Source organism: Kogia breviceps, chromosome 5, assembly GCF_026419965.1.
Source record: "Kogia breviceps isolate mKogBre1 chromosome 5, mKogBre1 haplotype 1, whole genome shotgun sequence".
Classification (NCBI taxonomy): domain Eukaryota; kingdom Metazoa; phylum Chordata; class Mammalia; order Artiodactyla; family Physeteridae; genus Kogia; species Kogia breviceps.
The window spans coordinates 94,588,528-94,607,144 of NC_081314.1; the positions used below are offsets into that span (position 1 = coordinate 94,588,528).

At 35.9% G+C, this 18,617-nt stretch overlaps 1 protein-coding gene across 1 annotated transcript in view; it reads left to right on the forward strand.

Annotated features, from left to right (window-relative positions):
* MORC1 (MORC family CW-type zinc finger 1) overlaps positions 1 to 18,617 on the forward strand; it is a 191,697-nt gene that overhangs the window by 91,969 nt on the left and 81,111 nt on the right. Inside the window, 2 exon segments of the mRNA XM_067035361.1 lie at positions 12,689 to 12,817; positions 16,142 to 16,247. Of these exon segments, the coding sequence (XP_066891462.1) occupies positions 12,689 to 12,817; positions 16,142 to 16,247 (235 nt within the window).

Sequence of the window (18,617 nt, forward strand, 5' to 3'; positions counted from 1 at the left end):
CCATGATAACACAGAATGTTTTATGAATATATTTCTATTATTATGTCTAATTTTGATTTCCACATTTTAGAAAGAATAAGAAAAAATGAGTATATCTAAAGAAAGCTATGAACATGATGAAATAAAAGTATAACCTAAAAAGGGAAAGTAAAATTGTTCCTTTATAAGGAAAGAACCACTAGAAACCTAACTCTCCTGAGGTTTGTTTTTGAAAGTTTGTCACCCTGAGGCCTCCATCCATCTTCCTCCTAGTCTCCAGTGTGCAGAACGATGTGGTTCTGAACTGGTAGGCAGGAATCCCTAGGGGACCTTAGAGGGTGGCTTGGAGTCCTTGAATCCCTGGCTACTAGTGATTTGTCTAAGATGGCATTATGTCTTGTACATGTACATGCTACAGATTTTCAAATATGTATAGATGTAGTTGTGGGTAGTAAGATGTAAAATCACACAAAAGTATGATTAAATTCATGATTTATTTATTTTTTTTGTCATCATGTATTTTCTCAAGTCGGGAGCAGGGGGTGGTTCTGAAATCATTTGTTTGTTTTTGTTTGTTTGTTTGTTTGTTTTTGTGGTACGTGGGCCTCTCACTGCTGTGGCCTCTCCCATTGCGGAGCACAGGCTCCGGACGCGCAGGCTCAGCGGCCATGGCTCACGGGCCCAGCCGCTCCGTGGCATGTGGGATCTTTTTGGACCGAAGCACGAATCCGTGTCCCCTGCATCGGCAGGCGGATTCTCAACCACTGCGCCACCAGGGAAGCCCTGAAATCATTTTTGCAGCTTAAGGAGATCCTCGTGGGAAGCAGCTGATATGGAACGAGAGAAAATGATGCGACATTGTCAGGTGAATTAATGACCTTACTATGAAGTTGGACCAATTCTGTAGATTCCTGGAGTCTGCGGAGTCTGCTGTGCTCACAGTAGAGTGGAGAAGGTAAGGTATTCTGACTGCAGCTGCCACCTACTTCTGCCATTGACTGTACTGTACCATGAGACTGACCCAACCCCACTCGGCCACATCCACGAGCCAAGAGAAAGAATGGTGCTGGAAGCACCTTCAGCACCACTGAAGACATCTTGCCTTGTTTCATCTCTCCTCAATTTAAATAGAGTTCTTTGGGAAGTGATCATATAGGCCCTCTCTCATCTCAAATGCACCACACCTTCTCTAAGCCATCATGGCAGTTCTTCCTGATAAGTGGCCACTGGCCTCAAGAGTGTACAGGCTTCACTACCAACTGATGGGAGTTGGCGTATCAGTTGAAACCAGTTTGCTATCCCTAACCCAGAGATGCCATCAAGACTATAAAGGATGAATGATCACACCATGGATCAGCTTAGCAAGGGTTTCATGTCTAGCTTAGCTAAAAATGACACAGGTAATGACAAATAGGACAATATTCAACAGAGGAGGAGGTGTGATCAATAGTTCTCTGAGAATGGATGTGTAATTTGTATTTGAGATCTTTAAAAATAGAATATAATCATCTATTTAGACGCAGAACTACCTGAAGGCAGGGACCTCATTTAAATACCTTCTCCATTTTAAGATTTTCCTGGTGCTTTGATTTCATGAACTGTTTTAGGTTTCCTTATTTTGATTGAAAACATCAAAGCTTTGCTTTGGTAGTTTGTTACTGAATTTTATCACTTCTCCACTTGGCTAACTGATTCCCTGAATGTCATTATACATTCTATGAATAGATACGAAACTGACATCTAGGAGGCTGTTACATTTCTCCTCTTTTTAAGGGCAAAATCTATGTGAACTGCTCTTTTAGTTACTGGTTTTTGACAATTTTTTTAGTAAGTTATTGCACTAGTTCCCACTATTTTTTCCTGGTTTTAAGGGGCTCCTGAAAAATTAATCAAATTAATGTAAATGTTAGGAATCTTCTGAATACAGTACTCCATACATAGCAATAATTTAAATTTTCACAGCTTTTCTCAGATACTTATTCGAGAAATCAGGACTTTAATTCTGTGTGCATTAATCCCCGGTTATTCCATTAATTTAACAAGCTTGTTGATTATTCAAACAAAAGTCTCAAGGTATGTATTCTATAATTTTGAATATTATAAATATTTCCTGTTTATAAATGTAAACTGAATTTTAAAATCAGAATACCTTGAGGTTGTTAAAATAATATAATTATGAAATTAATAAATTTTGGTTACCTACATAGCATTCTCCATTGGGTGGAAATATTTAAGATGTATTTTTAAAAGTCAAGTACTTTTTCATATTTTGAAATTTAACTTTTTTGCTCTTAATTGACTTCTTGATGAAAGAGCAACTTAAAAACCTTCATTAATACATATTAACAAAAAATGGTTTATTAAAACCATATATTAAAAATATCCATAATTGTATACCACTTCATATGTTAAGACCAACCTAGTTTAATAAATTTTATTATTAATTTTACTATTTCTTGTCAGACTAGGATAGACAAGAATTTTTTCCCAGGTTTATTGGGCTATAATTGACAAAAAAAAATCATGTATGTTTATAAAGTGAACAACATAATGATTCATGAAATATTTGTGAAGTATTTACCACAGTCAAGTTAATTAAAACATCTGTCACGTCACACAGTTATCTTGTTGCATGTGTCCCCCATTCATATAAGAATGTTTAAGATGTACTCTCTTAGCAAATTTCAAGTATGCAATACGGTATTATTAACTATAGTCACCATACAGTACATTAGATCCTCAGAACTTACTGAGTTTATAACTGAAAGCTTGTACCCTTTGACCAATGTCTCCCCATTACCTCTGCCCCACAATTGCCAGCAACCACCATTCTACTTTCTGTTTTTATGAGTTCAACTTTATTATTATTTTTTTTAGATTCCACATATAAGTCATATCATATATTTTTCTGTCTGGCTTATTTCACTTAGCAGTAATGACCTCCACATTCATTCTTATAGCAAATGGCAGGATCTTCAACTTTTTTATGGCTAAATAATATTTTATTCTCTCTCTTGTGCACATGTGCACACACACACACGCACATTTTCTTCAATCATTCATCCATCGTTGAACACTTAGGTGGTTTCCATATTTCCATATCTTGCCTGTAGTGACTAATGTTGCAATGAACATGGGAGTGCAAATGTCTTCTCAAGATACCGATTCCATTTTCTTCAGATATATACGCAGAAGTGGGTTTCTGGATCATATAATAGTTATAGTTTTAGTTTTTGAGGAAACTCCATACTGTTTTCCATACTGCTCATACCAATTTACATTCCCACCAACAGTGCACAAGGCTTCCCTTTTCTCCACATCCCCAACATTTGTTTTATCTTCTCTTTTTGATAATACCCATCCTAACAGGTATGAAGTGATATCTTATTGTGGTTTTATTTGTACTTCCCTGATTATTCGTGATGTTGAGCACCTTTTCATGTACCTGTTGGCCATTTGTATGTCTTTTTTGGAAAACTGTCTACTCAGGTCTTTTGCCCATTTTTCAGTAAGAGTTTTGTTGTTGTTATTCAGTTGTGTGAGTTTTTTGTACATTTTAGATATTAACCCCTTATCATATAAATTACTTATAAATTACTTGCAGATATTTTCTCCCCTTCTGTATGTTACCTTTTCATTTTTTTGATTGTTTCATTTGATATAGAGACTTTGCAGTTTGATATAGACCCATCTTTTTTTGTTTGTTTGTTTGCTTGTGCTTTTAGTGTCATATCAAAAAACAAAAAAATCATCGCCTGGACCAATGTCAAGGAGCTTTTTGTATGTTTTCTTCTAGGAACTTTATGGTTTCACGTCTTACAATTAAGTCTTTAATTCATTTTGGGTTAATATTTATGAGTGGCATAAAATAGTTTCATTCTTTTGTGAGTATATCCAGTTTTCCCACCATTTATTGAAAAGAATGTTCTTTATGTGTGTTCTTGGCACCCTTTTCAAAGATTAGTTGGCTATATATGTGTAGGTTTATTTCTAGGCTTTCTATTCTATTCCACTTGTCAATGTGTCTGTTTTTATGCCAGTCCCATACTGTTTTGATTACTATAGCTTTGTTATAATTTGAAATTAGGAAGTGTGGTGCCTCCAACTTTGTTCTTCTTTCTCAAGATAGCTTTGACTCTTCAAGGTCTTTTGTGGTTCCACATGTTTCAGTATTGTTTTTTGTACTTCTATGAAAAATGTCATAGTAATTTTCATAGGGATTGCATTGAATCTATAGATTGCTTTGAGTAGTATGGACATATTCTTTCAATCAAATATTCTCTCAATCAAAGAACACAGGATATCTTTCCATTTATTTATGTCTTCAGTGTTTTTTGTAAGTCAATAGATTTCAGTGTATAGGTCTTTCATCTCCATGGTTAAATTTAATCCTAAGTATTTTATTGTTTTTGATACTACTATAAATGAAATTGCTTTCTTAATTTCCCTGTCAGATAGTTCATTGTTAGTGACAGAGATGCAACTGATTTTTGTGTGTTGATTTTGTATCTTGCAACTTTACTGAATTCCTTGTTTAGTTTTTGGTGGAGTCTTTAGGTTTTGCATATATACTATCATGTCATCTGCAAACAGAGAAAATTTTAACTTCTTCCTTTCTGATTTGGTTGCCTTTTATTTCTTTTTTCATGAATAATTGTTCTGGTTAGGACTTCCAGTACTATGTTGAATAGAAGTGGCAAAATTGGACATGCTTGTCTTATTCCTGATCTTGAAGAAAAACTTTAACTTTTCACTGTTGAGTATGATGTTGGCTGTGGGCTTGTTGTCTATGACCTTCATTATGTTGAGGTACATAGTTTTTGTAATTCATTTGTTGAGAGTTTTTATCATAAAGTGGTGTTGAGTTTTGTCAAATGCTCTTTCTGTACCTATTGAGATGATCATATGATTTTTAGTCTTCATTCCATTAATGTAATGTGTCATATTTATTGATTTTTGTATGTTGAACTGTTTTTGCATCCAGGGATAAATACTGCATGATCCTTTTATAGTTCTGTGGAATTTGGTTTGCTTTGTTTCATTGAGGATTTTTACATCTATGTTCACCAGTGATATTAGCCTATACTTTTCTTTCCTTATAATGTCCTTATCTGGTTTTGGAATCAAGGTAATACAGAACTCATAAATTGAGTTTGGAAGGGTGTTCTCCTCTTCAGTTTCTTGGAAGAGATAGAGAAGGATATGTGTTCATTTCTTTAATGTTTGATAAAAGTCACCACTGAAGCCATCTGGTCCTGGGCTTCTTATCTGTGGGGAGATTTTTTAAAAAATTTTTATTGACATATAGTTGACTTACAATGTTGTATTAGTTTCAAGTGTACAGCAAGGTGAATCAGTTATACATATACATATATCCACGCTTTTTTTTTTTTTTGATTCTTTTCCCATATAGGCCATTACAGAGTATTGAGTAGAGTTCCCTGTGCTATACAGCACGTTCTTATTAGTTACCTATTTTATATATGGTAGTGTGTATATGTCAATCCCAGTCTCCCAATTTATCCCTCCCTCCCCTTATCCCCTGGTAACTATAAGTTGTTTTTCTACATCTGTGATTCTACTTCCGTTTTGTAAATAAGTTCATTTGTACCCTTTTTATTAGATTCCACATATAAGTGATATCATATAATGTTTGTCTTTCTGTGTCTGACTTACTTCACTCAGTATGACAATCTCTAGGTCCATCCATGTTACTGTAAATGGCATTAGTTTGTTCTTTTTAATGGCTGAGTAATATTCCATTGTATATATGTACCACATCTTCTTTATCCATTCCTCTGTTGATGGACATTTAGGTTGCTTAGATGCCCTGGCTATTGTAAATAGTTCTGCAATGAATGTTGGGGTGCATGTATCTTTTCAAATTATGGGTTTCTCGGGACTTCCCTGGTGGCGCAGTGGTTGAGAGTCCTTCTGCCAATGCAGGGGACACGGGTTCGTGCCCTGGTCCGGGAAGATCCCACATGCCATGGAGCGGCTGGGCCCGTGAGCCATGGCTGCTGAGCCTGCATGTCCGGAGCCTGTGCTCTGCAATGGGAGAGGCCACAACAGTGAGAGGTCCGTATACAGCAAATTATGGGTTTCTCTGGATATATGCCCAGGAGTGGAATTGCTAGGTCATATGGTGGTTCTATTTTTAGTTTTTTAAGGAACCTCCATACTGTTCTCCATAGTGGCTATACCAATTTACATTCCCATCAACAGTATAGGAGGGTTCCCTTTTCTCCACACCCTCTCCAGCATTTACTGTTTTGTAGATTTTTTGGTGATGGCCATTCTGACCGGTGTGAGGTGATACCTCATGGTAGTTTTGATTTGCATTTCTCTAATAATTAGTGATGTTGAGCATCTTTTCATGTGCTATTTGGCTATCTGTATGTCTTTGGAGAAATGTCTATTTAGCTCTTATGCCCATTTTTTGTATGGAAACACAAAAGACCCCAAATAACCAAAGCAATCTTGAGAAAGAAAAATGGAGCTGAGGAATCAGACTCCCTGACTCAGACTATACTACAAAGCTACAGTAATCAAAACAGTATGGTACTGGCACAAAAACAGAAATATAGATCAATGGAACAGGATAGAAAGCCCAGAGATAAACCCATGCACCTATGGTCACCTAATATATGACAAAAGTGGCAAGAATATATAATGGAGAAAAAGACAGTCTCTTCAATAAGTGGAGCTGGGAAAACTGGACAGCTACATGTAAAAGAATGAAATTAGAACACTCCTTAACACCATACACAAAAATAAAGTCAAAATGGATTAAAGACCTAAATGTAAGGCTGAGCACTATAAAACTCTTAGAGGAAAACTTTGGCAGAACACTCTTTGAAATAGCAGCAAGATCTTTTTTCATTTACCAACTAGAGTAATGGAAATAAAAACAAAAATAAACAAATGAGATCTAATTAAACTTAAAAGCTTTTGCACAGAAAAGGAAACCATAAACAAAACAAAAAGACAAACCTCAGAATGGGAGAAAATATTTGCAAATGAAGCAACCGACAAGGGATTAATCTCCAAAACATACAAACAGCTCATGCAGTTCAGTATCAAAAAATAAAATAAAACCAATCAAAAAATGCTGGGAGATTTTTGATTACTGATTCAATCTTTTTACTCACTCTTGGTCTGTTCATATTTTCTATTTTTTCATGATTCAGTCTTGGTAGTTCATATGTTTCTAGGAATTTACCCATTTCTTCTTGGTTATATAATTTGTTGGCATATAATTGTTCATAGCAGTCTCTTAAGATCCTTTGTATTGATAGTTCTGTGGTATCAGCTGTAATGTCCCCTCTTTCATTTCTGGCTTTATTTATTTGAGTCTTCACTGTTTTTCTTAGCTAGTCTTATAACAGTTTTACAATTTTGTTTATCTTTTCAAAAAGCAGCTCTTAGTTTCATTGATCTTTTCTATTGTTTTCTGTTCTCTATTTCATTTATTTCTGTTCTGATCTTTGCTCTTTTCTTCCTTCTGCTAACTTGGGCTTAGTTCTTTTTCTACCTCCTTGAGGTATAAAATTAGGCTATTTGAGATCTTTCTTGTTTCTTAATGTAGGTGTTTATCGCTATGTGTGGGTTTATTTCTGGGCTTTCTGTTCTGTTCCATTGATCGCTATTTTTGTTTTTGTGCCACTGCCATACTGTTTTGATGACTGTAGCTTTGTAGTATAGTCTGAAATCAGGCAACCTGATTCCTCCAACTCTGTTCTTCTTTCTCAAGATTGCTTTGGCTCTTCGGGGTCTTTTGTATTTCTATACAAATTTTTAAATTATTTGTTTAGTTCTATGAAAAACCCCATTGGTAATTTGATAGGGACTGTATTGAATCTGTAGATTGCCTTGGGTAGTATGGTCATTTTAACAATATTGATTCTTCCAATCCAAGAGCATGGTATATCTTTCCATTTGTTTGTGTCATCTTCAGTTTCTTTCATCAGTGTCTTATAGTTTTCAGAGTATAAGTCTCTTGCCTCCTTATGTAGATTTATTCCCAGGTATTTCATTCTTTTTGATGTGATGGTAAATGGGTTGTTTCCTTTGCCCTTTTGATTTCGTCTTTGACTCCTTGGTTGTTCAGTAGTTCATTATTTAATTTCCATCTATTTGTGAATTTTCCAGCTTTCTTCCTCTTGTTGATTTCTAGTTTCATTATGGTCAGAAAAGATGCTTGATATGATTCAGTCTTTGTAAATTTGTTAAGATTTATTTTGTGACCTAACATATGATCTATCCTGGAGAATATTCCATATGCATTTGAGAAGAATGTTTATTTTGTTGCTATTGGATGAAATATTGTGTGTATGTCTGTTAGGTCCATTTTATCTAATGTATAGTTCAAGTCCATTTTTTCTTATAATTTTATCTCTGGATGACCTATCCATTGTTAAAAGAAGGGTAATGCAGACTCCTACTATTGTTGCATTGCGGTCTGTTTCTCCCTTTAGATCTGTTAATATTTGCTTTATATATTTAGGTGTTCTGATATTGGGTGTATGTATTTACAATTGTTAATAGTCTCTTGATGAATCAGCATCTTTATCGTTAAATAATAACCTTCTTTTTCTCTTCCTACAGTTTTTGACTTAAAGTATGTTTTGTCTGATATAAGTATAGCTACCCTTGCTCTCTTTTGGTTTCCATTTGCACGGTATCTTTTCTTCCATCACTTCACTTTGAGCCTATGTGTGGCCTTAAAACTGATGTGAGTCTTTTATAGACATCATATAGTTGGGTCTTGGTTTTTATCTATTCAGTCACTTTACATCTTTTGATTGGAGAATTTAATTACAAATAAATACAAATTATATTTGAAGTAATTATTGATAGATAAGGATTTACTATTGCCATCTTATTAATTGTTTTCTGGCTGTTCTGTAGTTCCTTTGTTTCTTTTTTCCTCTCTTGGTCTCTTCCTTTGTGATATGATAATTTTCTGTAGTATTATACTTTGAATCCTTTCTCTTTATCTTTTGTACATCTGCTATATGTTTTTGCTTTGTGGTTATGAGGCATACATAACACATGTTATAGTTATAACAGTCTATTTTAAGTTTACAACAACTTAACTTCTATCACATATAAAAACTCAATTGTTTTACTCCCTCCCCCCACAAGCATTTTATGTTCTTTATTTCACAATTTACATATTTTAATATTGTGTATTCATTAATAAATATTGTAGCTATGTTTTTAATACTTTGTCTTTTAATCTTTATACTAGATTTAAGTGATTTATATACCATCATTACAGAATTAGAGTATTCTGAACTTGACTATATACTTACCCTTACCAGTGAGTTTTATATTTTCACTTTTTGTGTGTGTGTGTGGTACGCAGGCCTCTCACTGCCGTGGTCTCTCCCGTTGAGGAGCACAGTCTCTGGACACACAGGCTCAGTGGCCATGGCTCACGGGTCCAGCCGCTCCACGGCATGTGCAATCCCCCCAGACCAGGGCACAAACCCGTGTCCCCTGCATTGGCAGGTGGATTCTCAACCACTGTGCCACCAGGGAAGCCCTATTTTCACATTTTTAAGTTACTAATTAGTTTCCTTTCATTTCAGCTTGAAGAACTCCCTTTAGCATTTCTTGTAAGGCAAGTCTAATAATGAACTCCCTCAGCTTTTGTTTGTTTGGGAAATTCTTTATTTCTCCCTCATTTCTGAAGGATAGCTTCAATACAGGTAATGTATTCATGGTTGGCAGGTTATTTTTTTCTTTCAGCACTTTGATTATATTATCCCACTCTTGCCTGATCTATAAGGTTTCTGCTGAAAAATCCACTGATAGACTTTTGGGAGTTCCCTTGTATGGGAGGAATTTTTTTCTCAGGATAGTTGTATAAATCTCTACAGACTGAGTAACACATGAAAGAAAACAGAAACTGGTGTGGTATGTTTCCTCCTACTGCCGTTTCTCTGCCCAACTTACTTATCCACTTGCTGAAGCATCTACCTAGTCTTCAGGGTCCACTCCATGGAAATTTGTTTTAATAACATATAAATTATGCATATTGGAGTAGCTGCTATCTGAAGGAAAAAAAAAGTTCCATTGGCAGTTAGGAAAAGCAATTTCTGATTCCCAGATTGAATATCTCTAGTTATTTCCTTTGTCCTGATATCTACTTTGAATAGTATAATATCTTCTATCAGTCCTGGTCATTAGATGTTGGGCTACTGAGTGTTTTCATTTATATCTTTGAAAGATAGCTGGTAATTCTTTAGTATTATTTAGTCTTATAAGTAAACGTTAAGCTCTGAGTGTCAGCTACTGAAAGCAAGATCCTAAACATAGCCATTGTCTTCAAGGATTTCACTTTCTAGAGGGAAAATAGACATAAAGTGAACTGAAATGTAACGTGTAAGCATTGTAAGAGTGGTGTGACCACAGAGCAGGTATCACCCCACCCTTGAGAGGCATGTGCCTGTGTTTCTAACATGCTAGTAGTTTTATCGCTCTTAAAATATTTACTTTGGGATTCACAGTTGATCTTCGTTTTATAAGTTTGCTGGGTTGTGTTAACTGTGATTAGTTAATGTTTTCAGGGAGAGATGCTATTTCACTTCCATTTTATCCCAAACAAAACATTAATGAGCTATTTTATCAAGAATGGCAGCAAGATTTTTTGAGGGCTTATTAGGTGCAGGTTGCTGAGTTCTGAGTCGAGGGCATGCATAGTGATAAAGCACAGTTTGTTTGCAAAGGTGAGGTCTTCTTGGGGAAGTAACATTTAGAGAGAGAACAAATACAGAACAGTAGTAACTTAAATTTCTGCACAGCACTACTGTTTTTAATGCACCTTCATATTTATTCTTAGTGATAACTGTGTAAGGCAAGTTATTGTAAACACTCACTTTATGGATAAGAAAATTTACTGGCTTTCCCACAATTACACAATAAATCTGTGGTAGACAGCACTCAAAGTCACCTGACTTTAATCTACAGCACTTCCTGCCTTGACATAATAAGAACTGAGTAGTTCATGTGGAAATCATAGAACAAGGTCTCACGAGCCCTGTCCAGACACTAAAGAGTGTTTCAGGATCTGGTGTGCAGCAAAAAAGTGGTCTGGGCTGGGCCAATACCAAATGCTGAGCGAAGAGCAGAAAACCAAAAGTTTGAGTTGAGAAAAGCTCAAGAAGCAGAATCCAAAGGGAAATCTGAGGCAAGAGCTGGTAGGGATTTTGTGAAGAAACAAGGTAGGAGACCAGGGAATTTGTGAGGGTAGCTGTCAGCCCAGCTCAATTGCAAAGCCCCTTTTGAAGACTGAGTTCCTTCCCTGCTGGTCTTAAAGGCACATAGCGTTCTGAACCTAAATTTTAAAAGGTATAGGAAGGTGTAAAGATGTTTATTCGTATTTTGCCTGGATTACACAGTCAATTGTTAAGGTTGATGTAAGGCTGGCCCTATTTCGTGTATTTTATTTCCAAGGTATATATTTTAGAATATTACTTTTTGAACTTTGTACATTGATGAAATGTTCTGTATCTGCCACATTTCAATGCTCGGTAGCCACATGTGGCCAGTTGGTTACCATATTGGACAGAACGGTAAATGTGGATGCTTTTTTCAAAAAAGTATTTTTAAAGTAATACATGCACATGTAAAAATACTCAAAGTGTTCAGAAAGTTTAAAAAAAGAAGTGAAAGTACCTTCCCCTGCCTTCCTCTCTACCTCTGTCCTTTCTCCAATGGTATCCACTATTAAAACTTTCTTTTGTGTCCTTTTAGGAAAAGAAAAACGTGTCCTTCAAAATTTTATACGTATATGTTCTCTTTTTACATTACAAAAGTTGATTATACTAGGTTTGCTGTTTTACATCTTTTAAAAAAATTATTATTAAAACTCTGTCTTGGAGATCTTGATGCAATAATATATTTAGCTCTAACTCCGTGTTTTAAAGTTTATCTAATGTTCCCTTGTTTGAAAATGGGATTTATCAGTTCCCTATTCTGGACTTTTACCTTGTTTCCAGGGGTTTTTTTTGTTTGTTTTTTTGTTTTCTATTCAAGCAGTGCTATGATATATACGGCCATTGTGTTGTTTGTTTGTAGGGAAGATTCCTAGCAGTGCAATTGCTGGATCAACAGATAAGAGCCTCTTAAGGAGGACTCCTGAATGGGCCTCCATGACAAGTACTGTTCTAAGCAAGGAGGAAGTTTAGAACTAGGGCAAGGGTAGGGCATAAACAATAGAGACTAGAAGAGAAAGGAACCAAAGATAAAATAGAAACTCTGTGAGACGAGATGATAAATATTTGTATCAATAGTCTTAAGGGTGGCTTTTAAGTTTAATCAGTGCAGTCCCTCCTAGGAGTATTTAAGAAAAAAGTTTTAAGTGTCAATGTATTTTATTGCAACAATAAAAGTGTGTATTATTTTTATAACTGCAATTGTGTTCAGTTTTATTATAAAGATGTTGCGTTTTTATTACATATAGTTTGGAAAAATGCAAGAAAGTGTAAAGCAGGAAACAAATTTCACCCATACTCAGAGGAAACCAGTGTCAAATATTTTAATCACTTATTTCTGTATATGTATTAGTTTTTACATGTTCGAGATCGTATTGTATATACATGTGTTTATATCCAAATTTCCCTTTGCTTATCATCTTTATCTTACTGATTTTATTTTCTTTCATTATTCTTTGCCTGCTTTTTTCTTTCTTTTTTTTTAGGTAATAGAAATCTAACGTTGTTTTGTAATGAACTTGGATACCTGAATAATAAGGACGTGGAGAAATCTTCAGATTCTATTCAATATCAAAGAAGACAGGCCATAGCCATCCCATTCATTATTCAGTGTGGTGAGTGTTAAATTTCATTCCAATTAGCAAACTTTTAGGTAGAGCCTAATATGCAAGTTGTTGTGTTAAAAAATAGGGCATGAGGAAGACAAAGGTGGGTAAGACAGGGTTTTCGCTTCCAAGGAGATTAGGGTCTATAGGAGAAAGGTTAAGATGAGTATGAAGATAATTGTAATAGAGGTGAAAATAGTGTAAATGATGTAAAAGAGGCCCAAAGTTGTTTGAGGGTTCAAAGAAAGGGGAGAGGAGGAGATTAAAAACAAGGCTTCATGACAGAGGTAGCTTTGCCATGGTCTTTAAAGTAGACTTTTGAAGGGCAGAGACGTAGCTGGAAATCTGTGTTAATATCAGGTGTATACTTCAGCTAATATTTTTCTGGGGGATAATAGAAACAGTCATTTTTCTATTTTTAATACTTAACACTATGTTAAATAAGAGTAGGTACTTAGTAATTGACTACTGACTGAATGAATGATGAATAAATAATAAAAGACAAAACTGTTAGGTTGAGTAAACATGTTAAATGGCCTTGAATGCCAGGATAAGGAGTTTTTACTTTATTAAGCAATGGAGAGGCACCGGAAGTTTTTCAGAAGGAGAGTGATATCATTGAAGCATTGAACACTTATTATGTGTCTCTACTGTCTGCAGGGAATTGGCCATTCAGTGGGGAAGGCAGTCAAGCAAACAAAAAATCACCCTGTAGCTATTTACACAGGGCCAAGGGAACACCTCCCCAACCTTGAGCCTGGGGTGGTCCAAAGAGGACGTGACTGGTTAGGTGTCACTTGTAGTAAGGTTGCTCTGGCAGCTTAGTGCAGGATGATTTGGAGGAGGGCTAGAGCAGAGGTTGGGTCAGACCTCTGACGAGACTACTGGCATAATCCAGGATCCAGGTGAGAAATTGTAAATGTCTGAATAAAGGCATGGCAGTGAGATTTAAGTGGAATACAAATGACAGACAGATGCTTAGAAGGTATAACTGAGGAAATTGATGACTATATGCAACAGCCTATTGGATGGTAATATTACTGGCTAAAAATGACAGTGTTTTTGATATGTGCAAGGTACTGCCAGAATCTAATCTCCAGTACCTGAGAGCTGTGTGAATTGGGCAAATTCCTTAACTTCTCTAAGCCTCAGTTTTCTTATTTATAAAATGAGGTTAGTATTTGTAGTTACATCATGAAGTTTTGTGAAAATACAATTAATTCACACATGTAAAGTTTACTAAGTGCTTGGGATAGTGTATTAGGGTTCGCCAGAGAAAGAGAACCAATAGGATAGATAGATTTATGGACGGATGAATGGATAGTTAGATAGATATTAATTATAGGAAATTGGCTCACATGATTAAGTAGGCTGACAACTCCCAAGATCTGTAGTCAGCAAGCTGAAGATCTAGAAGAGCCATTGGTTTAATTCCAGTTTGAGTCTTAAGACCTGAGAACCAGGAGACCTGATGATGTAGTTCCAGTCTAAATGTTGACAGGCTCAATACCCAGGGAGAGCCGATGTTTTAGTTCTAGTCTGAAGGCGGGAAAAAACTGATGTCTCAGTTCAAGACAGTCAGAGGTTTCTTCTTACTTGCAAGAGTGTCAGTTTTTTTTTTTTTTTTTTCCCTCTATCCAGGCCTTCAACTGATTTGTTGAGGCCCACCCATATTAGGGAAGACAGTGTGCTTTACTCATTCTACCAGCTCAAATGTTAATCTCATCCAAAACACCCTCACAGATACACTCAGAATAATGTTTGACCAAATATCCAGACACCCATTGGCCACATCAAATTGACACATAAAAGTAACCATCACAGATAATACCTAGCAGTGTTGGCTTTTATCATTGTTATTATTTCATATAATCCTCAGGAACCCTTTTAGGTAAGTAGTAATATTAATCTCTTTTTACAGATGATGATACTGAAACATAGCACAGTAATTTTTCTGAGATACAGAGGTATTCATTGTGGAGCTATTCAGATTCTTTCTTTTTTGCAATTAAATTTTTAATAACAAAGATACTATATTTTAATATGGTCAGATACATTTGGCTAAGTACAGATTTTAAAAAACAAAAGTGTCTAGCCCAACAGTACAACCATACAGCTTTGTACAGAACATTCCATAGATCAACAGAAAATACATTTGAGCACAAAAATAGAAAATATTTAAAGAGAATCTCTAAGCAGCATTTTATTTCTTCAAAACAGACATATAGTACTGATTAAATATCTACAAGTGCTTTTCCTTTACAAAAATACGTATATTCTTAATAGACTAAGTCATTAACAATGACCTGGTAATCTTTCACTTCAATTTGAATGATTTATAAGCTAAATCTTACAACTACAAAAAGGTTTTTATTTGTATGTTAAGATGTTACCACTTTTGACCAAAAAAAAAAAGCTTACAATATTTTACATTTCAAAGGAAAATTAGCAACGTAACTGTACAATATAGTCTATGATGGTTTCATTTAATGTGAGGGCTACTCTGTTAAAAACTGGTGCTTGCTGTTGTGTTGCCAGATGCAGTCTGAGATGTAGATGTTGGTTGTGGGAATTACAAAAATGAGTGAGTTTGCCGTAACTTTAATTTTCTGGGCTATTCAGATTCTTAACCACTGTGCAGACTGCGTCCATCTTATATGAGCAGAGGGAAGTATTCACCCAAGAGCCATTAACAGTGGGTCTGGAGGGAACTCAGGATTAAAGTGAGGAATAGCCTGGGGAGAGTAGAGTGCCTTAGTCCTAAAAACCAGGAGGGACTGAAAGGGAGAAAGGGATAAAGAAGTCAAGACTGTAGACTGGAGAGTAGGATAAGAGCTGTAAAAAAAAAAAAAAAAATGCAGAGCAAGGAACTATGTGTAAATGGTAGAGAGAGCTTGATTTTCCTTGTTATGTTAGTCATGTGGTTGGAGATGAACAGTGGTATTGTTGGCAGATAGATAATAGGTCAGAAAAAATGGGAGAGTCAGGTCACTGGAAGTCCTCATATGGTTTGAGAAGATGTGAAGAGGGACCTATTAAGATTCTTCTGGCTGAAACTAGTAGAAACCAACTGGAAAGAACTTAAGCAATAATGGCAATAATAATAATAACAGCAGCACCAATAATAATTTATTGATGGTGTCCTAGGGTAGCTCATAGAATCCTGAACTATTTGTGCCATCAAATATAAAGGTATATGATCAAGGATTCACTTGTCTTTGGATTGAAATACCTCATGCTTTCGGTATATGCAACCTGACATCTTACTATGTTAGATTCACTTCTGAATGTGGTCTTTCTTGTATGTATGTGGTTTTGTTTTGATTATTTTAGATCTTTGCCTTAAATGGAGAGTCTTGCCTCCCTCTACTAATTATCAGGAGAAAGAAATTTTTGACATCTGGATTTGTGCTAATAACGCTAACCTCTTGGAAAACAGGTAGTTTTTGATAGTTTTCTAAAATTCTTTATTCATTTTTAATTCCTAAAATATATATGTGTGAAACTGGATACATAGATAATTTTTAGCTTACTAGCTGTCATCTCTTCTAACTCTTTCTAGCCCCTTGCCACCTCTGGAAGGATATTTCGTTAGTGCTCTTTTCCATCAAGTTAAGAGAGTCCTGGGTGTAACTTTTTGTCAGCATTTGATGTGCAGCTCTCTGCTTCCACTGGCGGGAGACCTACCCTGGTGTTTAAGAGTTCTGCCTTCCAGTTCATTTACACACAATGTACAATCTTATCCTGCAGGAGTCTTATCTAGAGGGTGTCTCTAGAGGCACTAAACTGTTAGACTATGTGCTTTTCCTATTTAAGTCATATATTGATTCCATTGCTTTGTGCTTTTGGAGGAAGAAGTTCAGACTAAAACAGGAAAAAAACCCAACTAAATATTGATGAATGTCAATGTTATTACAAGCCCTTTCTGACTTACTTCTTTTCCTTGTGGGCAAAAGAGTTAATACTCCCCTTTAACAAAGGCACCCTTAAGTGAAGCATCGCTTTTCCATGGAGTTTTTTCTAAGTACTTTGACCTAGATAAGTGGATCAATGTTGCTAATAAAGACATTAGGGTAATAACTCTTGTTTATTTTTATCCAGCCCTGAATTTAAAAAAAAAGAGCAACTGAATAAAAATTAGAAAGAAGAAAACATTTAGAAACTACTACTAAAACCCCTTCCACCTGGAGTCTCCAGGTTAATCATATTTAGAGATTAATGAAAAATGTCAGAGGTGACAAGGGCTCTTAGATTTCACATGGCCCAAGGGGTTTTTCAGTCTCCCTTCTCTTGGTTTGCAGCAGAACCTTTTTTTTTTCTCCCCCAAATAAAATTTTTCTCTGACCTCAAGTGTATAAAACAGATAAAAACAGAACTGTCCTGATTGAATTGGAGATTGAGAATCTGGGGGCCAGAGGTATCCACTTCTCATTTCTGTCCCTACTCTCTCTAAAAACCTTAGAGCTCCAGGGAGCATGATTATAAAACAGTGATATAATCTCACTTCTTAATTTTAGATAAATGGAAATTGAAGCCCAAAATGGGGGGTGAGAAGCCTGTTTATGAAGCCACTGGTCCAGGTCTTCTAACTCCCAACCTGATTCTAGTCCTAACTTGTAACTTAAATATCTCCCAAGTAGGAACACAGTGGTGGCTCAGTTTCAGTATTAAGAATAGGTAGTGTTTTCATTGTCATTGTCATGATTTTCACCCAAGTGTTGTTTAAGAGGAGTTTTTTTGTTGTTGTTTTGGTTTTGATTTTAAAATTTCTGCATGGAAAGCCTTGTGCTAGGAAATGTAAGTAAAATTGGTCCAAGTCCGCAACTGTCAAAAAAAAAAGTTAATAATATTAATCACTTTCTGTGAGCTCAGAACTTTCATACAGTGTAGGATATAGTGTTTAGAGTTCACACTCTGGGTCCAGACTGCCTGGGTTTGACTCCTGGTTTCATTAGCCTCTGAAGCCTTGGACAAATGATATAACCTCTCTTTAACTCATCTTCCCATCACCTAGGATGGAGTGTAATAATAGTACCTTCTGCAGGTTTTCTAGGTCCAACTGAGCCCCTTGTAAGGGCAATCTAAGTCCCTGGTCACTGGGGGCCCCTTGGTAACAAGCCATGAGAATTTAGATTCCTCCCTACATTCTAACCATATACCCATCACTTCTCACCCCAGTCTTAGGCCTTCTCGGACCCTCAGAACTGGGAATCTGTCCTCTGTAGCTTCCCTTTTCTCAAACTTACTATTTTCCTTGAATTGGCATGGTTGCCCCCTCTTCTCCTTGAAAAGTGATGATGCCATCACAGAATGTTATAAAATTAGTTTCAGAACTGTATTAATTCTCTTTTACGCATCAAAACACTGCCACTTGTGATGACAGGCAAGATAAATTTGCCATGTTGGCAGAAAACTGATGGACCTTAAAAGCCTGAAATGCAAAAAATCTTCTTATATTTATAATTTCTTAAGTCCTTGATTCTTTAAATATACTGACATAATTTTGACCATCTGTATTTCATTTCCACTGAAAAGATTAGGACAAAAAATATGCTTAAAGTGATAGCAAGAGATTTAGAAATGGGAGCTGTAGAGAAAAACCCCTGATTATAAGGGCAGTTTCTTGAGAGCGGACACTTCCTTTATGGGAGATCGTTAACAGCGATGCAGATGAAGATTCCCAAGGGAAGAGGAGTTGATCTGATGACCTCACTCAGTCCTCCGATTCAGTATGTTTGGATGGGCCGTGCATAATTTGAGACTAAGCCATGAAATAGCAAAACCCTGTTACATATGTGCTATTGGATTT